Source organism: Misgurnus anguillicaudatus, chromosome 3, assembly GCF_027580225.2.
Source record: "Misgurnus anguillicaudatus chromosome 3, ASM2758022v2, whole genome shotgun sequence".
NCBI classification, from domain to species: Eukaryota; Metazoa; Chordata; class Actinopteri; order Cypriniformes; family Cobitidae; genus Misgurnus; species Misgurnus anguillicaudatus.
This window is the reverse complement of record NC_073339.2, coordinates 33,188,613-33,212,795: the sequence shown is the minus strand read 5'-3', so window position 1 is coordinate 33,212,795 and position 24,183 is coordinate 33,188,613. Positions and strand designations below refer to the sequence as shown.

Genomic DNA, 24,183 nt, shown 5'->3' with positions numbered 1-24,183 from the left:
TAAAACATATAAATGACACCAACAAATGAATTAAACCCCTCACACTTGTTTTTTCTTCTCCCTCTTTGTGTCTGCATGTTGAGGTATCAGAAGTGTCTGGTGGCACGCCCTCCATCTCAGAAAGCCTGCTCACAGGCTCCCCCTGCTGATTCAGTCACACGCCGAGTTTCCACCAGCGTCAAACGCGGCGTTCTTTCACTCATCGACACGCTCAAACAGAAAAGACCGGTCACTGAGCTGCCTCAGTGATCTGACCAACAAGCACGCATACTCACTCTCACGCTCTGCATGCTTAGAAATACCAGAATGTTCTGTACATAGCTGCCACGCAATTGATGGAGCCGAAGAGGAAATCAATGGCGAAAACTGTGTGAAAGTGAAACCACATGTTGGGGATGAGCGATCAAATGAGCCAATGCCAAGAAAACCCATCCTTTACTTGCACAAGTACACACACACCTAATCCTTCATCTTCAGCCGCTCTCTTCAGTCATGTGTGTATCTGCATGGGAAGCCACGCCTCTCCAGCATGACACAAACTAGCAGGCTACGCCCATCTATAAACACCAGGTGGACAAAGCCTGCCCGAAGTTTTTAAGCATAATTGAGCGGAGAACTACTTTAGTTTATGTAATACAGCTGCTTCACCAGAGCTTCATTGTGGATGTAGCTGCTAGACAATACGACTAGAGGAGCTTGATACTGCTACTGAAGGATGTTTGGCACTTTCCATGAATACAGTTTGGTGTCCCATTACTTTTAAAGCATTAGAGTCCCAAGTTCAATGCTATTTGTTGTGACAACTGTCGGATACTATTGGACTCCATTTATCCAGTTCAACCATTCAACCCTGTTATGGAAGTTAAAGGGATAGTTGACCAAAAAAATGAACATTCTGTCATCATTTACTCACTCTCATGTTATTACAAACCTGTATACATTTCTTTATTCTGATGCATACAGAGTAGGATGTTGTGAGTAAATGTTTCTAACCAAACAATTTAGGAGTCCCATTCACTTCCATAGTATTCTTTTTCCTACTATGCAAGTGAATGGGGCTCATGATCGGTTGGTTGCAGGCATTCCTCAAAATATCTTTCTTCATGTTCATCAGAACAAAGAAATTTGTAAAGGTTTGTAACATAGACTGTAAAAAAAAGATGGACGACACCCGTTCGCTCTCTTCCATTGGTGGATACGGCGCTGACATCTTGGCTCTTGAGTCTGCGCAGTAGAGTTTTCGGGACCAGTCCTGCGCAGTAGTGAGCAGGAAGTAAAGCCGCGAAATCAAGGCCTCGCCATCGCTCTCAAAGTTAACGCATATCACAGCTGTCAATCATGGCATGACACCACCATTTTTATATCATTAAATAACTAACTAAAAACAAACTTATTTTAAAAACAAACACTTGTATTTACATCAGCGTGATAAAAACTACAGTAAATGACAGAAACCAGCTTCGGAAAAAAGATAATTGAAGTGTAATTAAATTGTTTAGTTGGTCTCATAGATATATACAGTAGATGTCGCCTTGGGGCTCTGAGCATGCGTCAAAACCGGATGTTTTTTTCATGGACGATGTTGGACTTTTGTGCTGCGTATGGATGTTAGGGCTACTAGCACTATGCATTGCAGTTAGAAAAAGTAAATTTTCATAAAATCAAAACTTTAATTTTTTTCTGGACTAAATGCTAAATACATGTCTGACTGTTGAAACGAACCAAAAGAAAACCAAGAAAATCGCGTTCACGACGATTTATGGTGATTTTATTTCCGTTACACTATTGCCTACAATGACGCTGATGCGGGGTTCCCCTGTTTCAAGATGGTGGCTCTGTTTGACGCATTCGGTCCAATGAACTGCCGTAGCCAAGGCGACATCTAGTGTACATATCTTTGAGTTGGTCTCAAGTCTCATTGAATAACATGGAGGAGGCGGGGTTTATGATAGGTCAATGAGACCAATGGGACCAGTCACTGGGCGCCGATCGAGACGTTTTGGCTTCACTTTTCAGGGCTTGTGCGGCACGCTTGGTTTGTAACAACATGAGAGTGAGAATATGATGACACAATTTAGATTTTTAGGTGAACTATCCCTTTAATACACAATTTTTCTCATTTATATATCAGAAATATGTTTATCAGTAATCACAAACCCATCATTTATTCTCTGTTAAAAAAATAGTTGGATCAACTTAAAAAGTAAGGGTCATGCCTGTACACAATAGGGTAAATAACAGGGTTGAAAGAATAAAAAACAGGATAAGTAACAGGGTTGAAAATTTTGACTTTATTTTGGCAGCACCTTATTTGTCAACACTGTTAAATAGATTTGTTGGTTCAACTTAAAAAAGTGGGGGTTCGTGCTGCCTTGAAATGTTGAGTTGAAAAATGTTAAGTCAATTTAAGTTAAATTAACTCAACATCTCAAGGCAGCACGAACCCTTACTAAAGGGCTCGTTATAGTTGTGTGTAGGTCCTACGGCGTAGGTTACGCGTCGGTTTTCATTTATACTTCATATCGTCCGCCTCGACGTGCAAACGCACATGCAGACCGCTGATAGGCAGTATCCACGCGTGTTACCACAGTAGTAGCGTGACCATCAATGAAGAAGCAGCTTGGCAAGTTTAACCCAAAAGTGAAGAAGAAACAGCAATTTGTTGTGTATGTTTTGAGTTGACCAGCAGTGATGGAAGTAAATAAACAGCGACTAATGTTGCAGTTTGAGTTAAATCACTCCTCAACTTGGTCCATGTTTGTTCACACCATCGCAAATGGAAATACCTGCCTTTCTATATCTGCGTTTACACCAGCCGCGGTAGAGGCGTCAAGCACGAGTGATTTCAATGTTAAGTCAATGTGAAGACGCGTTGACGCGCGTCTGGAGGTCTCGCGGCGCGGATGAGGCGTTTGGCGCGGTAGACGCAATTCCGCGCCGTTCGCGCGAATTGAGTGAATGACGCGGTACACGCAAATGGTGCTTTTTGTGCATTTTGCGTCTGACGCGAATTTGCGGATGACGCCCGAGTTGAAAAATGTAAACTTTGGCGGATTTTCGCGCTGCGTTAACCAATCGGGAGCCTGCTTGCTGCTGTGGCGGCAGCCCCGCCCGGAGTCACTCATTCTGCATGAACGCTTGATATTGTCCGTGAGCAGTCACCTGGAGCTATACGAGACAAGTTCTTATTTCTATAGAGATAAAAGGACCTCCCTGGAAGAGTGTCAGTCAGGACATTGGGCATTCTGGTAAGTTGTAAATACACATTTAACTTTTGAGTCACGTGACGTTTATCGACCCGTGCCGCCTATAGTAAGGTGACCAAATACAAACCGGTAACTCTCTCGATAAACGCACAATCAACATTAGCCATCTTGCAAACAGACAACGGCATAGCACTTGCTCCTCCCACAAGAAGCGGATTTTGCCTCTGACGCGCGTCAAATGCTTGCTTTTTCCACGCGTCTACTTCGCTCTCGACGCGCGAATGCATTCAAACTGTTCAAGCGGCAAACTAGGCGCGGTAGACGCGATTTTGATGCCTGAAACGCGGTTGGTGTAAACGCAGCATTAGACGTGCTGTTAAAAATTTGGCAAGGTGCACAGCAGGCTATGCAGAACTACGCAGAGGCTTTAGATAACTTACGACGTAGACCTTACGCACAACTATAAATTGGATTTAATTTGAACCAACAAATCTTTTTTTGGAGTGTTGACAAGTTGGGTGTTGTTGGAATGAAGTTTAATTTAGCCAAATGTTACTTCTGATCCTGATTTTATTCTTTCAACCCTGCTATTATTTTGGCAGTTTTTAAAATGTAAACCTTTTGTACCATATTCATGGAAAGTGCCGTTTATAAGTGTCATATTGTCGCAATCTATTATAAATGCAAACATTGGTCATGCAAACAAAAAAATGATGGATAAGAAGAAGTGATACCACAAGACCCAAACGTTGCAATTGGGAGAGGTTGCCATTAAAATAACTCTTCACTGGACTTGCTTCACATAAGAAGGCTCAGAAAAGATGCCAATGTGAAATGAACAGCATGTGAAAATGAAACACAAATACATTGATGGATCAAACATCCCAATAGACTTGCCCTGCATCGACACTGTTAATGCAAAAGGGTGTAACCTGTTCAGTTTGGTGTGTAGATGTAATGTACGAATGTGCTTTTTTATATTTCCAAAGTGAATTTGCCTTTTTCCTTTGAAAGAGGGAATTTTGTGTGGAAGAATCAAGTGTAATACAGAAAGAAGGAAGAACTTTTGCTCAGAGCCTAACGGTTCAATCATGTTAAAATTGTGCTTCGACTCCCAGCGTTGCACTCACATACTAAAGAAACACAACTGTGTTCTGCTTCACTCAATACGCTCTTTGACAAGGTCGCATCTGACCGAAAGCCTCAAAAATACCCGACCAATACGGCTTTGCAGCACATCCAGGTTAGTGAAGGAACTCCAGTGTCTGTGAAGAGCTGATTCAGTTTGGGCGTCTTTGCTTTTGGATGCCACTGGTGTCCTGGTAATGCTTCACATCTGTTAGTCACTGTTTGGGTTTGGTCAGTGGTGTGCCACTTGTAGTCCTAGACTTAACACCCTTTCTCGGGTTTTGAAGAGTCACTTATGTGTGTACATACAGTATCTATATATAACAAATGTCATATCATAAGCCTTTATTTTTAGAATATCAAATGCTTTTATTTTGTAATGTTTTTTGGGCATACTTGCCTTGGCATGTGTAGTGATCTCATTTCATTTGGCCATACTGTAAAAAAAAATCATTGTATGTGTTGTAGATAAACCAACGGGCAAAACAGAAACGTGAAGAGTGGATGATGGTGGTGATTGTGTGAATATGAATTTATTTTGTGGTCCTTTTTGGAAAGCTAACTGTTGGAGAGGAGATGTGAATTTGTGTCTTATCTATGCATTCTTTTAGAGGACGGTTTAAGAAAAAAGAGACACATTGCCTTGCATGTCCTGGGACAGTTTAAGAAGAACTGTATTGAACAAAAATGATATTTTTTATTTTATTTATTCTATTTTATATTGGTATATATACTGGTCTCACTGTATCATGCTCGGACACTCAAATCGCTGTATTCTGGAAATAAGGAAAGTCAATCTAAAGCATTGTACATACAGTTACACCCTAAAAATGTTGTGTAATCTCAGATGCTGCTGTCCATAATAACAAATAGCTTTTGTAAGGCCTATAAGATACAAACATTAGATAACAGGTATAGCTTCAATACATTTTATTCCAAAATATATCTCTGACGGCCAATAGGAGAAACGTTTGTCGAGATTGTTATGAATCTGTGCGGTGTAGATGTGTTTCGCGAGCTCCTTCAATCATAATCCATGTATTTTGACTATACACAAGGTCATCACAACTTAGTTTTCACCCAGCAGATAATCACAGTACGAGATGATGAAATAAATATCGTCTGTATAAATGTGTGTTATAATGAACCGGCACAAATCAATCTGCCTGTGTGCTGCACCTCCTCTGTCTTCTTTTTGCAAGTTTTTCTTTCTATGTGAATTTCAATTAGCGATACGCTGTAGTAGGAGATGTGTTGTTTTGGACAATTCAGTGTATTTTTTCTCTGGTTTCACGGTGAAAATAAATGATACTTTATTTTTACAATATTATCTTAGTGGCAAAGTCAGCTGCTAAATGCAAAACCAGAAAGACGGAGGAGGCTTATGGGTAATGTAGTGCAGTACAGTAATTTAGTATAGAAACATCAGACTTATCATGTTATCCAAGAGTAGTGTACTGTTTGATCTTACTATTCCTGCATGGTGAAACACTCTATTTGGGGGAAATATCATCACAAGGATTAAATATAACACTCTCCTGGTATAATGCACACAAACAGACGTTTTTGTGGAAATGGCTTAATCTGCTCTACACTAATTTGTACACCATATAAATGTAAACTGTTGTGAAAATAAATGGCATATCACAAATACATCAAAAGATTTATGTCTGTTTGTTTATCTTTACTTATCTGTATAGTAGTCAAGCACTCAATACAAAGAACACCCTTTAAAGTGCACATGACAAATCACAAATAACATTAAACAGCATCTGGAGGGCGATATCTGTTAGTGTTTGTTTTGTGGCTTATAAAATATAAAATTTATATTTTTTTCTAATATTCGAAGATTTTGGTATGAAAAAACTGAACAATCTCTTCAGCAATTTGCACATATTTTAGGAGGTGGCTATTTCTGAATTCGTACCTTTAGATTTGTACATTTTTGTACTATTTGCTTTTACCCTGTGAAGTTGGGATTAGGGTTGGGGTCAGGGTGGGGTATAATTTGTATATTTTTTTATATTTGAAGATATTTGTATGAAAAGAACTGAACAATCTCTTCAGCAATTTGCACGTGTTTTAGGAGGTGGTTATTTAGTATGAATTCGTACTTTCAAATTTGTAAATTTTTGTACTATTTTCTATCACCCTGTAAAGTTGGGTTTAGGGTCCGGTATAATTCAATTTTTATTCTAATATTCAAACATTTTTGTATGAAAAAAACAGAAAAATTCTTCAGCAATTTGCAAGTATTTTAGGAGATTTAAATTTAAATTTGTACATGTTTGTACTATTTTCTTTCACCCTGTGAAAAAGTTTCACGTGCACACAAAACTAAACTTTAAAAAAAAGCTGCACATGAAGGTTTCCCGTGAGCATATGAAAGTTTCACATGAGCACATGAAACTAAACTTTAGATTTTTTTACTCCAATGTCACCTTAGGGGCTCGGTAGGGTTGGGGTCAGGGTGGGGTATCATTTATATATTTTTTATATTCAAAGATATTTGTATAAAAATTAACTGAACAATCCCTTTAGCAATTTGCAAGTATTTTAACAGGTGGGTATTTCGTATGAATTCGTACTTTCAAATTTGTACATTTTTGTACCATTTTCTTTCACACTATAAAACTAGTGTATAGTTTTAGTGGAATAGTGGTGGGGTTGGGGTCAGGGTGGGGTATAATTTATATATTTTCTTATATTCAAAGATATTTGTATAAAAAAATGAACAATCTTTTCAGCCATTTGCAAGTGTTTTAGGAGGTGGCTATTTTGTATAAATTCATACTTTCAAATTTATGCGTTTTTGTACTATTTTCTTTCACCCTGTGATGTTGAGTTTAGGGTTGGGGTCAGGGTTGGGTATAATAAAATTTTTTCTAATATTCAAATATTTTTGTATGAAAAACACTGAACAATCTCTTCTGTAATTTGCACATATTTTAGGAGGTGGCTATTTTGTATGAATTCGTTTGTTCAAATTCGTACATTTTCGTACTATTTTCTTTCATCCTTTGATGTTGGGATTAGGGTTGGTGTCAGGGTGAGTGTGGGGTATAATTATTTTTTTCTTTGTATCAATTTATCTAAATTAGCCACTTTGTAAAATACGTAAATCTATTTGTTAAGAAAAGCTACTTTTGGATGGCTCTTAAAGGGATTGTTTAGCCCAAAATAAAAAAACGTAATGACATTATTTACCAACCCTCATGCCATGTTTTTTGTGGGTACGGTTTACCATGAAAGTGGATGGTGACCATCTCTTTAAGCTTCAAAAGGACCCAAAAGTGTTAAATGAATAACTCCACTCGATTTGTGATGTATATTTTATGTGTCCTACAACAGGGTTTGGTGAAGTGGAGTTAACACATTTGGGTCCTGAAAAAAAACAAAGACATTGGGGGTTAAAATGACATGAGGGTGAGTAATTAATGACAAAGTTTTTGTTTGGGGGAAACTATCTCTTTTAATGATGCTTTATTTAGTTTATGTCATCTGCCTGTGCTAACCACTCACAACCCCCTGGTTACAGCATTGTTGACACATAGGTTAAAGTCGCCATGAAACGGAAGTGGCGATTGCCTTATTTTCCTCGTGGTGACGTATATCCGAGTGAAACGGCTTCTGAAATGAAATAAGGGCTGCGTCCGAAAACTCTAAATTGCTGCCTTCTGAGGCAGGTTTCCAAGACAGGAAGGCATCAAGGCATGTCCGAATTCAATGTAAGGTTTACTTCCTGTCTCCTGAGATACCTATGCGTGGGCTTACAATAAGAATGTGATTGGTCGAGCCTGGTCGAGTTCGAAAAAAATAAAATGGCGGCCAAGGAAACGACTGGAGCACAAATTTAGTGTAAATGAAGGTATATTTTCACTTTTTACACCTTTTAATTGCATTTCTAGCGAGAAATTGGTATTGTAGTTTTCAAATATGTGATTAGTTATCACAAAGGCGCTCTCTGTTTATATTTCAAACACGCTGCCTTTGAAGTGTGTCCGAAAGTCTTTCTCTGAGCTGCCTTCATTTGCCTCCTGTTTGTCTATATTTATACCAGTGGAAACAACCCAGCATTTTTAGAGTTTAAATCATCATTCATAACATTAAAGGCTTCTTATTAAAATGTGTCTTTTGTATATTAATGAACATTTTGTAGCTCAGCGCAATGCTCGTGAATGTGAAACCATGGAGTCTGTGCTATTCCCGATACTGCTGGTTGAAGAAAGAGGGGTGGAGAAATTAGAGGAGGCGGAGGAGTACATACGATGAAAGGATGAAGAGAGGTGTGTGCGACTGAGCTGAGAAACAGGAGGGAGAGAGAACTCCTTTTCCAACTTGACAACCTTTGATGCGATAACTTCCTGTTTCGGGTTAAGCACTTCCTGTAATGAAATCAGTGATTCCTGAGATACGGCTCTGCTGTATGTTGACGCTGGAGTTCTGAGAGCAGTCGATTTGGTTTGAGAAGTGGGTTTGGGCGGTGCGGTAGTGTGTTGAGATGGCCGAAGGTGCAACAGTTTCTTGCTTGATGGCTGATGAGTCCTGCTCTGACGTTCTTTATTAGTGTGAGACTTGCTCGTCTTTTTTCTCCTGGACTGCTTAGGAGCTTTAGTTTGAGGCTTCTGTTGTTTTGATTGGTTCTTTTGAACAGTAGGATATTGAGTTATTTCATTGGATGCTTGGTACTGAACATTTGAAGGTTTAGAAGAGCTGGAAGTGCCATCCATAACTGAAATCTGATCTATGGGACTGTGATTCAGAGAAGTGTGATTTTGAATAGTTTCAGTTTGTCTGACAGAAGCAGTAAGTATGTCGTGCTCCGGACTCAAACTGGTCTTCACCGGTGTGATTGACTTAATCAGAGAGAACGAGGGAGGAGCTAGTGAGGAATCTTTTTGTTTTTTTCTCTTTTTCTGTTTCTCTCCATTCAGAGGGTCAGGAGGCATCAGCCCGCCCAGCAAACCTTTAGCAGCAGCTCGTGCCAAAATATCCTGCACTGTTTCCACCTCTGCTGGGTCCTGCACAAAGACACAAATATACGCAGAATTACTACACACATAATACACCGCAACACTATCTAACAAGAATATTTTACGAGTTTGCTAATTCGTATTAATACATACGACCACATTCGTAAGTTTTGGTATGATTTGCCTTGACCCCTGAGACGTTGGGGTTAGGTGCGGGGGTTAGGGGTTCGGTTTCATTGTTGTTGTTTTTTTCATGAGAATCGTCCGTTTTTGCACGACTAACTTCGTATGAATTGATACGAATTAGCCAATTTGTAAAATATGTACGTTTTCTTGTGAGATCAGGGTTAACATCCCAAACATGACCAAATAAATACTTAATTGTTTAGATTTATGTTAATGTATGTCAGGAGGACTCTAAAGGCGAGATATTACCGACAAATTGTTTTTCACAAATCAATTGTTGGAATTTGGATCTTTGTTTTATTTTAGATTTTTCAAAAAAGGATCATAGAGGTTTCTTACATGTTTATATTTGTATGTACATTAGTACATATGAATTACAGCCCAGCTAGAAATAAAAAGCTCGTTCCCTGAAAGTTCCCAATGTCCCCAAAAACATTCTGCCAACGTTAAAAGTGTCCAGTTTTTTTTCCAAGTTCTAAGAACGTTTCTGCTGTCCGAACGTTAGAGAAATGTTACATTTTACCATTTTTATACGTTATGACAATGTCATGTTTTAATGTTCACACAATGTTCAAAACAACAACTGTCTATTACATTGACTTGTTTGACTGTTATGTAAATGATAGAGAAACATTGCATTTTATTATTTTATAAAACATTATTTCTGAATGTTCAGTAAATATATTGCTGTAGAAAACACAATTCACTTATTAGGTTTAGATGTTGATGTTTTGTTTAATTTAAAGTCACCCTTATTGTGATTAGTGTTTTTTTTTAGTTGGACTCTTGACACTTGACTTTTTGCTTGCTAGTTTTTTCCTGCTTGTGTTAACTTTGTGTTAATGCACCACATTTGTTGTGAAAAGTTAATAGTGTTATTCTGTGGTGCTTGGTACATAATGGTAAAGATCATCATCTAATTAATTTACTAATCAAAAGTTTATTTTCTGTCAAAAATGTAAATGAGATCCAGTTCTTTCACAGCAGTTTGTCATTAAGGAGTTTTAGAAACTTTGGACAAAAATATCCGCTGTATAATTGGGATACACAAACATCAAGAATCAGAGTATGAATCTCAATCATGGTGACAATTAAATGAAAAACTTCATGCTGCAATGCATGCTGGGTATTAAAAAATTACAAATCTCATTCAGGACTCCCAGCATGCACTGCAGCATGGATAAATAAGGATTTTTTTTAAACAATTTTATTTGTCACCATGGTTGAGATTCATAGTCTGATTCTTGATGTTGGTGCATCCCAATTTTACAGCGGATATTTTTGTCCGAAGTTTCTAAAACTCCTTAATGACAAACTCCTGTGAAAGAGCTGGATCTAATATACATTATTGACAGAAAATAAACTTTTGATTTGTAAATGAAGTAGGTGAGGATCTTTGCCATTGTGTGCCAACAGCCACAGAATTACACTATTAACTTTGCATGTTCATAACAAATGTGGTGCATTAACACAAAGTTAACACAACCAGGGAATAAATTAGTAAGCAAAAATTCAAATGTGAAGAGTCCAACTAAAACAAACACTAATCACAATAATGGTGACTAAACAAAACATCAACATCTAAACCTAATAAGTGAATTGTGTTTTCTACAGCAATATATTTACTGAACATTCAGAAATAATGTTTTATAAAATAATAAAATGCAATGTTTCTCTATCATTTACATAACAATTAAACAAGTCAATATAATAAACAGTTGTTGTTTTAAACATTGTGTGAACATTAAAACATGACATTGTCATAACGTATAAAAATGGTAAAATGTAACATTACTCTAAGGTCCAGACAACCCAGAAATGTTCCTAGAACTTAAAAAAACTGGACACTTTTAACGTTGGCAGAATGTTTTTGGGAACATTTGGGAACTTTCAGGGAACGTTCTTAGAACTTTTTATTTCTAGCTGGGAGCCTGCATGTATTCAATCAATCAGAATGCAGATTTTTGATGTTAGGATTTTTTGAAAAACCAATGAGAGGAATTTGACATGGCCAAAGCATCTGGGGCCTCATTTATAAAGCGTGCGTACACACAGATTTGATCGTTAAGTGTGCATACGCAAAAGTCCACGGCACAGTCCATATTTATAAAAACTTTGACGTGAAAAAGGGCTTAGCGCCACATCAAGGTCTGAGCAAACGTTGCACTTTTGCTTGTCCGATTGCTGCCGGGTTTTGAAAATATAAGCAATTCTTGCTGCCCGAAAAGGATTTAAACATTGACAGACGCTCTTTTATATGTCAATGACATTAATTAGGCATCGTTTCAATGCAGAGATTTGAAATTATTTATCTGTGCACAATTTCAAGATTATTTGCGATTTATAGATTTCACTTTCTATGTTCATAATATCTAATTTAGGACGTTTTTACGCAGCATTTTATAAATGAGGCCCCTTGTAATAGGGGCATCCTTGATACTACATTCTTAAAAATTAAGGTGCTAGAAAGAGTTCTTTTCAGCTATCCCATAGAACCTTTTGGGTTTCCCAAAGAACCTTTCAGTCAACCTGCTCCTTTTTACTTTCCAGAGTCTGTTTTTGTTCTGTTCTGTGCGTGTTTATGGAGCCATACAGCCCAGCAAAGAACCTTTTAAAGGGGACATATCATGAAAATCTGACTTTTTCCATGTTTAAGTGCTATAATTGGGTCCCCAGTGCTTCTATTAACCTGGGAAATGTGAAAAAGATCAACCCAGTAACTTAGTTTTGGTTAACCATTCTCTGCAAGCATGTAAAAAATAGGTCATTGAAATTTGGCTCCCCTTGTGATGTCAGAAGGGGATAATACCGCCCTTTAATCTGCACTATCCAGCCACAGCACTGCCATTAAGTACAGAGATCAGCTCATTTGCATGGCACCTTTTGCTTGCACCTAAAAGTGGCAATTTTAACATGCTGTAATGAATTATCCATATGATATATTGAGCTAAAACTTCACTTCATGTACTCTGGACACCAAAGATTTATTTGACATCTTAAAAAAGGTCTTGTGAAATGTCCCCTTTAAAAACCTTTATTTACGAGTGTACTTGATACGGTTATATATGGCCTTCCTCAGATGTTAACTTTGTTTCTTCTGCACTGTGTGTTCCTCAATGGATGCTAATGTAATCAGACAGAATTGTTCATTATTTAGTGAGAACCGGAGATAGCCTACTGTATGCTGCTAGTATTTAGGACATGAGAGTTTGTGTGTGTGTGTGTGTGTGTGTGTGTGTGTGTGTGTGTGTGTGTGTGTGTGTGTGTGTTAGCTGTCTCATTCTCCTGATCTCCACTTAAACAAATTTCCTTTTTACTTTTCTTTAAAAAAATAAACATGACAAGCATAATGCATATTTTCAAGCGGGTCTTATGGGAATTCATACATACAATATTTTACAAGTTGGCAAATTCGTATGATTCGTACAAAGTGAATCGTCTAAAAAGATACGAAAACAACTTTAATGATACCCCACCCCTAAACCCAACATCACAGGGTCTAAAGCAATTCATACAAAATCCTATGCATTTGGTCTTACGAATTCATACAAATTAGCCACCTCATAAGTATGAATTCCCATGAGATTGAGTTGATATATTACAAAACTAAAGGGTCTATTATAATATAAACTGCTATTATATCAAAGCTTATCAAATCTCTTTTCCTTCAATTCATTCTGTTTGGCTCACCCCTCGCTTCATCACGCAGAGAAAGCAGCCATTTGTGGAGTCAGATGCTTCTGTTTTGAAAAATTTATCGTCCCTGTCGCCCCATCCTGCACTAACCAGCCTGAAAGTATAAGAGTAAATTTAGCACACTTACAGTAAATCAACCATATTCATTTGTCATAACTCACTCCCCCCCGCCATTTCCTAACTCCCTGTCCCTTATGGTGGATTAACTGCTGTTTCCATGGATACAGCAACTTTAAATCCTTATAGTTAGTGGTGTGTGAAAGGAAGGATTTAATATCTGGACAGCGCGCGTGTGTGTGTACCTGAAGGGCAGTGCTTTTGCTTTACTTTCTGCCTTTTCCAGCGCTCTCTTCACCAGTAGTTCATTCTCCTCTGGATACACCGAGCATGTGCAGTACACAACAGCTTTCACCTTAGAAGCTGTGGTTCAGCAACACATCATAACCCACATCATTTCTAAATATGTGCAATATACAACTAAAGTAGAAGGATATGGAAGATATATGCCGAGACGATTGTTTCAGTAAAAAGGAACAGAACCACATAGGCTATTGTTTTCTCATTCTCACTTAGTCAGAGCTTTAGGCATGTTATTTTTAATGTCAATGATTGTGTGTGTGTGTGACTCACAGGTGAGCGCATGGCTGAGGTAATGCGTCTGTTTGGCAACCAATTCCTGCAGCTTACTGTCAGAGATGCTGCCTTTAGATAAACCATGTAGCAGCCCTCTATCTGTAAAAAAGATTACTATGTATTGCAACACTTAAAGGGACACTCCACTAAAATCCATTCAGCTGATCTCTGGGTCTGGCGGTACCACTTTTAGCATAGCATAGCATAATCCATTGAATCTGATTAGACCGTTAGCATCGCGCTCAAAAATGACCAAAGAGTTTGGATATTTTTCCTATTAAATCTTGACACTTCTGTAGTTACATTGTGAACTTGCGATTTTCTAGGCAGATATGTTTAGGAACTATACTCTCATACTGGTGTAATAATCAAGGACTATACAGCAGATGCAATAATATTACAGAGCACCCGAAAATAGTCCCCTTGGTAACTATCAATGGCAGGGGACTATTTTCGGGCACTGCGTAATATCACTACGCCTGCTGCAGCCATGTTACAGCAGCAAAGTCCTTGATTATTACGCCAGAATGAGAGTATAGTTCCTAGCCAAATCTGCCTAGAAAATCACAAGTTTTAATTTTCTGTCTGTCTTAGTACACGATGTAACTACAGAAGAGTCAAGTTTTAAATAGGAAAAATATAGAAACTCTTTGGTTATTTTTGAGCACGATGATAATGGTCTAATCAGATTCAATGGATTATGCTAAGCTATGCTAAATGTGGTACCGCCAGACCTGGAGATCGGCTGAATGGACTACAAAACTGTAAAAATCAAATGTTTAACTCTAGGTGAGCTGGAAAATTAGTATATTTCCAATAAAAGTGGAGTATCCCTAACAGAAAAACTTAGATGCATTGATTTGAGATTTTTTTGGTCTATTTTGATCCTTTTGTGTTGCCGTACCTCCATTTTCATTGAGGATGAACTCAACAGGGTTGCACAGTGCTGATGCAGAACACTGTGGAAGCAAAACAATCACCTGAACTTTCTGAATGCGTGAATCCCATTCATTTAGCTCATGAAAGTCATCAGGCATCAGTTTTACATCTGGAAAGAAAGATGCATAACACCTCAGAGATCTACTGTATAATTTTAATATACCGACTCACTTTCACATACAAATAAGTCATGTGATATAACTGTTTTTTGAACACTGTCATATTATGTTTTGAACATGTACACTAAATATGCTGTTGGGTTTCTTCTTCTTCCTTTATTTCTTAACGCCATTCCAGCATCTACGGCTATATTCATGGCAAGAAGCAGTTGATCCATACACAGATTGGGGGAGGGGCAATTTGGTATCTCCAATTTGCCTAATTTGCATGTTTTTGGCCTGTGGAAGGAAATCAGAGTACCCGGAGTAAACCCACGCTGACACAGGGAGAACCAGGGACCTTCTTGCTGTGAGGCAACAGTGCTACACACTGAGCCACTGTGCCACCCTCAACTGTTGGGTTTAAATTAACATAAATGTCCATATTTGGTTCATCCACTGCCCTTGCCGTCCAGAATGAAAAAGAACATTTCAACTTGAAGCCACTGTGTGATGTCTCTTTACTACTGCTTGGTTTATTTACATGTTGCTGCTGATTGGACCCACCAAACAAGAGAAAACGTATCTCGTTTAACCCAGAAACCGTTGCAAAACGTTGCGCACCGTTTTGAACTTGAACGTGCCCCTGGGTTGTGTATGTGTGGGGCGGGTTTATCAAAAGAAGGTCCAGATTCTATTGGGGTAGGGGCATGTTTGTTTAGGTGATTTCAAATATCAACATTGGCTTTCAGAGATCATGCACCCCGCCTTTAAGTACATTTAACTTTATATTTATAATTATAGCAACTCCTCACAAGTCAAGAAAGTTGAAATTAATTGTAATTGCAAGTTCGTTAAACTTTTTTATTTATATATTTATTAAATATTTATTTATGAGAATATGGTACAGTAACACTCACTTGTGCAGCCAATAGAGGACAACATAGTTTGTATTTCCTCCTGAAGTATGGGGTTAAAGACCCCACATACACGTACACATCCAGACCGGGCAGCAGCTTGGACAGCCACATGGGCCACAGTAAGAGCGGAGAAGGACCCCACCATCAGAACATCACTCTTCTCTGCTAACAGTGGGCGAACCGCACATGCTACAAGACTGCGGGATTTATCCTGGGTTTGTAAACACATGCATGCACACATTTGAACATATTCTAAAATATTCTGGTTTGTTTTCAACCCGTAATATGGAAAAATCCAGTGCCCTTGGATTAAATGTAACCTATAATTTGACCCAACCATGGGTTGAAACAACGGTTTGTCCATGTGTGTTCCTGTCTGTGAAATCTACACTGTAAAAAATTTCTGTAGAAATTACAGTACAACTAGCTGGCAGTAACTTACTGTAGATTTTACATTTATGTTATTTACTGGCAACAGTTTGTTCAAAGTTAAATGAACATGAAACATTTTTAGACTTTATCTTCTACAGTAAGTTACTGGCAACCAGCTGCATAACTACAATTTTTTTACAGTGTATGCTTTCACAGTGATTTCAATCTTTCACATGACCTTACTCAGTCAATATTAAAGATAAATAAAAGAAAGCTATTATTAGAGAAGGATATATTTTCACAAAATGTTTTCACATTATAGGATGATTTTATGTAGAAAACCCTAAATCACAAATATGCAGGCTGGGTCACATAAACTCACCTAAAGGATTATTAGGAACACCTGTTCAATTTCTCATTAATGCAATTATCTAATCAACCAATTACATGGCAGTTCCTTCAATGCATTTAGGGGTGTGGTCCTGGTCAAGACAATCTCCTGAACTCCAAAATGAATGTCAGAATGGGAAAGAAAGGTGTTTTAAGCAATTTTGAGCGTGGCATGGTTGTTGGTGCCAGACGGGCCGATCTGAGTATTTCACAATCTGCTCAGTTACTGGGAATTCATGCACAACCATTTCTAGGGTTTACAAAGAATGGTGTGAAAAGGGAAAAACATCCAGTATGCGGCAGTCCAGTGGGCAAAAATGCCTTGTTGATGCTAGAGGTCAGAGGAGAATGGGCCGACTGATTCAAGCTGATAGAAGAGCAACTTTGACTGAAATAACCACTCGTTACAACCGAGGTATGCAGCAAAGCATTTGTGAAGCCACAACACGCACAACTTTGAGGCGGATGGGCTACAACAGCAGAAGACCCCACCTGGTACCACTCATCTCCACTACAAATAGGAAAAAGAGGCTACAATTTGCATGAGCTCACCAAAATTGTACAGTTGAAGACTGGAAAAATGTTGCCTGGTCTGATGAGTCTCGATTTTTGTTGAGATATTCAGATGGTAGAGTCAGAATTTGGCGTAAACAGAATGAGAACATGGATCCATCATGCCTTGTTACCACTGTGCAGGCTGGTGGTATAATGGTGTGGGGGATGTTTTCTTGGCACACTTTAGGCCACTTAGTCCCAATTGGGCATCGTTTTAATGCCACGGCCTACCTGAGGATTGTTTCTGACCATGTCTATCCCTATATGACCACCATGCGCCCATCCTCTGATGGCTACTTCCTGCAGGATAATGTCACAAAGCTTCAATCATTTCAAATTGGTTTCTTGAACATGACAATGAGTTCACTGTACTAAAATAGCCCCCACAGTCACCAGATCTCAACCCAATAGAGCATCTTTGGGATGTGGTGGAACGGGAGGCTTAGTGCCCTGGATGTGCATCCCACAAATCTCCATCAACTGCAAGATGCTATCCTATCAATATGAGCCAACATTTCTAAAGAATGCTTTCAGCACCTTGTTGAATCAATGCCACATGGAATTAAGGCAGTTCTGAAGGTGAAAGGGGGTCAAACACAGTATAAGTATCATGTTCCTAATAATCCTTTAGATGAGTGTATAAACCTCATAAGTTGAAAACATCCCAGCATTTGTGAAGTCAGAATAATTGTTGTCTTGTTACCTGTATTATGAGTGTGTATTCTGTTACAAGTTTGCTTTTCTCCAGTCGTTTTTGGGCACTTCTGGGAAAAAGCCGTACAATAGAGCAGGGTCTGTGTTTACAAAACACGTTTCCGAAAAGCTGGGCGTGTGAATACACCCGAGTGAAACCTTCTGTTTTCAAAACCTCACACACATTTTCGATGCTGTATAGACCGGTAAACAAACATATGACAGGTTTACATGCTGAATAATACATTTTACACTCAACAATCATATGCACACACTTCACCTCGCTTTAAGGGTGTTAATCCAGGCGTAGAGAGGTAGTGTTTGCTTTCTTCGATGTTTTCCCCTGACATCCGGTGGCAGGAAGTTATCAATGGTTATCAAATTCTGCTTTATTCTACAGTGAGCCAGACAGGCGTCCAGTTTTGTCTTGAACCTGAAATACACAAACACACAATTTCTAAGTCAGTTTCTAGGTTTTTAAGTCCCACAAGCTGTAGATTTCTTCAAAGACTTAAGAAACACCACCAGAGGATTTATTGCTCAGATATTGCTCTTTTACAGCTCAGGATACTTAACCCACAATGGGACAGTGATGCCTGCAGGCAAGAATTTTTGGCTTGCTACAATAAAATCCAACACCCACATCATGAGCTCTATACCAAGAGGGAAGGGCTTAGTACTAAAAGAAAATAAAAAAGAAAATAAATTGATGATTTTTGACCCTGCCTGAACGTCTTTTAATCTGATTTTGATATCAAAGGTTGGTTTCATTCATTATCACTTTTATTTTAATGTTTGACATGACCTTACTCATTCGATATTAAAGATATCAAGGTAATATTTTACCTAATGTCCTTTACATTGTGATGATTTTATATAGAAAAAACAGTGATTAACTGGGTTTTCACAAGTTACATGATTCACTGGGAACATTCTTTTTAGCATGCATGCACATGTGCAGCAATATTTTCTCAACCTTTAACTGTCACTCATGTATTATCAAAATAAATTATGTTATATATGTTGCATGTAAATAAGCAGAAGAGGTCGGTATGTGCAATGGAACAATATTGCCTGGAGGCAACAAGTAAAAACAGTTTGACTTCTGATTAGATGTACCATGTAAATGGAATACATTAAAAGATTTCAAAGAGGAATGCGAATATCTTCTCTAACTACTTAAGGCAGATTGATGTTTTTATATTAAAACTCATTGCATGAAATTGGACCCATAGTACAATTTTGCCTTGAGGCAACAAACTCTAAAATTCCTCAAAACTGAAAATACACAAAAATAGCTCTTTGGTTGAATATGATTAAATCATGGACAGTGGTTCCACATGTTTGACTCACGCTTTCTTAACATGAAATTAACATTTAAGTTACTCAAATACTTAATGTATACACAACATGACTGAATCAAGTAAAACCTACAAGATTTACAAATAAAAACAACTTGTTTGAATCACTCTTTGGATAATTTTTATCTAACTTTTTCAGACAATACACAATTTTCCTCTTTTTTTGTGTGTCAGTCAACACAAATTTCTATACATTGTTTTTTTGGCCGAGCATGACTTTCTTTTTTGTATCATTTTATGTATTGGTTTCTATTTTTTTTCTATTTTTTATTGTTGTCCCTTGGGGTTGGGGTTAGAATGACTCTCTGTTACATTTTAGATATCCTAACCCAGCGTTTCTCAAATTGTGGGGTGGGCCCCGCTGGTGGGGATTAGGAGTGTTACAAGTGGGGCGTGAAAACGAAGGAAATTTTGTCATTTTTGTGATCTCTATTAATTCCTTTATTGACCAAACACTAAAAAACGACACATTTAAATATAAGCTTAATTTAAAATAACATCAGTTTGTGAAGAAAATGGCACGCAGAACCATAGCCTACAATAATTAATTAACATCAGAAGTGATAAAAAATGAAAACTAGAGATTTGGCACCTGCAGAGAAAACCAAGACAAACAGTGGAGCTAATCAACCAAAAACCAAACCGAAAAGAACATATGATGACTTTTGTCAGAGACAAAATGCAAACCCAGTTGCATTATTATTATTTACTTTTGAGTTTGAGTTTGACTTATAATAAGACTTAAATAATAAGTAAATAATATGCAAAGTGATAATACATTTGCGCGTTTATTTTCTCTATTGAAAGTGTTTAATGCTATTCTGTTTTAAAATATGATGTGATTAAACTTAAAGCCTATTGATTACCATTTGGGGCAACAAGTGGGGCTCAGACGCGGGGCTCGACAAGTGGGGCTCGGAACCCTTCCCTACCTCCAAAGTGGGGAATGGCAAAAAAGTTTGAGAAACACTGTCCTAAATCATACCCCAGCTCTAAGCCTAACCTTAAGCTACAATAGTTTAAATTTCGGAAAAAAGTTTAGAAACCAATACATATAGGGGCGGTTTCCCGGACAGGGATTAGCTTAATCAAGGACTAGGCTTTAGTTTAATTAGGAAATATAATTAGTTTTAACAAACATGCCTTACTAAAAACATTACCTGTGTGCATTTTGAGGCAAAACAAAGGGCACTGGTATATTTTAAGATATGTCTGTGCACGTTGTTTTCAGTTTGGACAGCTCTTAAAAATGTTTTAGTCTAGGACTAGTCTAATCCCTGTCCGGGAAACCGCCCCTTAATGACATCCGATTCCTAACCTGAATCTAATCCCAACCTTAAGCAACAATGGTTTAAAATAGAAATAAATTGTACAAACCCATACATAAAATGACACTAAAAACAATATATAGAAATTTGTGCTGAGTACAAAAATACATTTGTGCTCAATGACACAAAAAAAGAGGAAAATCTTGTCCATAAACAAAAATAATGACTACTAGCGTTTAGGCGGAAGTTCTACCATTGACTTTACAGTTATGTTTTGGAGGTCCATACTGAAAAAAAAAATACCACTTAGAAACATCCATTAACATTATCTCCAAACAAATAATTGTTCAGCAAAATCTGTATTTTCATCTTCCTTTTGTTTCTAAACTGCTCCAAAAAGTAGTTGCATCGCAACTTCACTCACACCTTTCTTCCAATAACCTCCATGATCCCTATCAGTCTGGTTTTCGAAAAGGACACAGCACAGACATGGCTCTATTAAAAATTACCAATGATCTTTTCACCTATTCTGATTCTGGATGTATTTCTGTTCTGAATTTGCTGGATGTAACAGCTGCTTTCGATACAGTATCCCACCAAATACTGATATCACGGCTGTCATCATTGGCATTACTGGTACTGCTTTATCTTGGTTCACATCATACCTCACTGATAGAAAATATTTTGTCACCCTTTAAAATTTCAAATCATCTCACTGTTCTCTCTCTCAAGGTGTCCCTCAAGGATCTGTCCTTGGTCCGGTTTTCTTTAATGTCTGTCTTCTACCTCTTGGTGAAATAATTCGTAGCCATGGTCCCATTATTGCTATGCAGACAACCTTTAAATTTACATATAAGCGCACTCTCTCTCTGCACTCCCCATTTACCCATTAAACAGTTGTATTACTGACATTTAAAGCTGGCTACACAATAATTACCTAAAATTAAATAATGATAAGACAGAGGTTATAGTAGTTGGTTCACCATCCATTCTAAAAAGCCCAGCACAAAGCTTATTTATTGATGGAATCACACTTACTCCAACTCAAATTATTAAAAATGTATGAGTATAATTTGACTCATCCATGAATTTTCAATCACATATAGGCTCAATAACTAAAGACTGCATTCTACTACCTGCGCAACATTGCCCGATTATTACCTGCACATAGCTTCAAAGATACTGAAACTTTAATAAATGCACTAATCACTTCCTGCCTTGACTATTGCGACTCTCTTTTAATAGGTCTGCCCATGAGATCAATCAAGAGGCTTCAACACGTACAAAACTTTGCTGCCAGAGTCATAAATTGTGCCAAAAAATCTTGAAAATCTCAAGAAATTGATTGCATTGTATCAAATAAAAAAGTTTATCTTTATCACTGATCTTTCTTCTAAAATAAAAAGTCATCAATAAAAAATGAGACAATCGTTGAAATAATTTGTTGAGATCTCATTCACTTTAACAAAATAAAGGCTGAATGAATTTCCGAAATACCTATACAGGCTGTCCTCCACCTGCCTTACTTCCTTTATAAGTCCCCCATCTGCTTTTTTCATTGGTTCTCTGGGTTGGAACTTTCTGTTCAGGAGGTCATAGAGTAAGACCATCACAAGAGCCATAAGGTCATCTGGCTAAACATATACAATATACAAACACACAAAACACATTAAAATCAATCAAGATTAAAAGATAAAAAAAATATCTATCATTGCAGACTCACTATTTGCTGTGAACGGTAAAAGAGGCTGTCAGTCAGGATGTCTTCTAGAAGGTCTTGGTCTGCGAATGGGAGATTAGTAAGTGACTTACTGTATAATCAAATCAGGGTTAAAGGTCTATATCAGACCTTCCAAAACGTTTTACCAGTACCCCCAGACCCAGACGCAAGATCATAAGCCAAGATCCAAGCCAGACTAGTTTTGAAAGGTCTCAGGATCAAGACCACTGATGCAAACACAACAACATTTGCTATCTGTACAGCAAAGATTGGTTGTAACGCAACAGCACAGCAATAAGATTTAAAGCAGCAGGATTCCAACTTAGTTTGACTGAATTTTCAAAACCAGACATGAAGTCATTTTAACTATCCTTTAAAATATTTTACATTTTAATGAATGTAGTCTGCTCTCATGCTGTCTTTAAATAGTCTGATTTTCAAACTGTACTAGGTGTGTTGCATCTTTATAAGCTGTTGGTTTCTTTTACAATAGGCTTGTATGGTAGTGCTATATGTTAAATTCCGCACAACCATAATATATACTACCATAAAAATTATTTTATTGGTTTTGAATCCCTCATGGCAAACTGACCTCATGCTCAGGTTCCATCCATTAAAATGTTACAGGAGTAAATCAACACTGTCTGATCTGACATGCCAGCGCTAGACTTAAGGGCAAAGGGATGTCCTTTAAAAAAGTTTAAAGTGCTTCCCCTAAGCAAAAAGTTTGAGAACTTTGAGAGAGAGAGGATTGAGTCACAGAAGTGTGTTAGGAAGATAAGGCAGAAGTACAAACTTAACCAGAATGTAACCAGACATCCCAAAATTATTTATCCGGGTAATAGAAGGGGTGGGGGTTAGAGGGAAGAATGGGAACGATGACAGAGAACTGCAGGGAACAAAGAATGGACAGCAGAATTGTTACAAAATAAAACTAAAAACAGTCCAATATCAAAAAATCTTGTTAAATTCATGTTTTGGACGCAACATTTGGAGTGGCTGTATATTCTGAGTAACAGAAATGCAAGTTTATGACCCGTCCTCACTGCACCTCTTGAGTCCTGTGTCAGTAGCTGAATAATTCATGTTATGGATTTGTGGGTCACAAATAGAATGACATCAGTAACCAAGAGGGGCATTTACTGCACACTGTAAACCAAGGATCATCTGGATACAATGGTTCTTGCCAGCACTATTTTTATGACACTGTATTGACATTGTTATGCACAACTTATACTTTATGTAGAGCTGCGTATGCATGAGATGTTTAACACACTCTTGAAGAAGAATGATGACAAATAATTTTTTAAAGGATATAGTTTCATTGTCATACTCATACTGGTTTTGAGGTCTAGTATAATTTTGATATGGTCGTCATAAAATGAAAGTGATGTTTACGTTGTCACTTACATTTCAGGGCGTTAAACGCCAGATCATACGCCCAGTGCTCATTCTGCTTGCCGCGGGCATCACCACCGACAACAAATCCACGATTGAGTCCGTGCACAAGGTCTTTCTCCGCATGAGTCTTCTGGAAAATAGCTGCAGCTTGAGAGTACACAGAGTCAGGGAATCCCAAATGGGCTTTCTTTCTCTCCATCCTGACCACGTTCCTTACTAAGGGCACCGTAGCAAGCTTTTTAAGGGAGTGAGTACATATTTTTTCCGTGGGTCCCTTAGGAGAAGATGGAGCATGTACTTTATTTTTAGGGGCTGATTCTTGATCCGGTAAATTCAGTGTGGTGATGTGAGGCATATTTCAGTCCAGTGTGGAGCTAAAAATCAGTTTTATAATTCCAGTGAAGCCAAAATCTCTGAAAACATAATTAAACATAAAAACGAATTTATTTTAGTGATTCATGCTGATATATATCACATTATTTAGAAATATCATTCTCCTTCACTGTAAAAAAAAGCAGCATAAAGTTAAAACAACTTGGTTTTGCAAGTCAATTTTAACCTCCTTATCATTACTTATCACAATTGTTTAACTTAATATGTTAATTTAAAGTAACATAAATATATATGTTGATTTCACAAAAATG

General features: G+C 37.7%; 2 protein-coding genes across 2 annotated transcripts in view; one reads left to right on the top strand and one right to left on the bottom strand.

The window, feature by feature from the left end:
• The window catches only part of apbb2b (amyloid beta (A4) precursor protein-binding, family B, member 2b), a 68,726-nt gene extending 62,725 nt beyond the window's left edge, over positions 1 to 6,001 (top strand). Inside the window, exon 19 of the mRNA XM_073864886.1 lies at positions 84 to 6,001. Coding sequence (XP_073720987.1) covers positions 84 to 249 — 166 coding nt within the window. The 3' untranslated portion in view covers positions 250 to 6,001. The remainder of the gene's footprint in view (positions 1 to 83) is intronic.
• Positions 5,527 to 23,972, bottom strand: LOC129444720 (putative methyltransferase NSUN7). Its single transcript, XM_055205542.2, is given in 11 exon segments — positions 5,527 to 9,355; positions 13,184 to 13,283; positions 13,492 to 13,609; positions 13,820 to 13,921; positions 14,727 to 14,870; positions 15,780 to 15,990; positions 17,800 to 17,983; positions 18,070 to 18,222; positions 21,916 to 22,052; positions 22,142 to 22,200; positions 23,549 to 23,972. Coding segments are annotated over 11 exon segments (2,493 nt in total). The 3' UTR covers positions 5,527 to 8,494.
• Between the last annotated feature and the right edge of the window lie 211 nt (positions 23,973 to 24,183).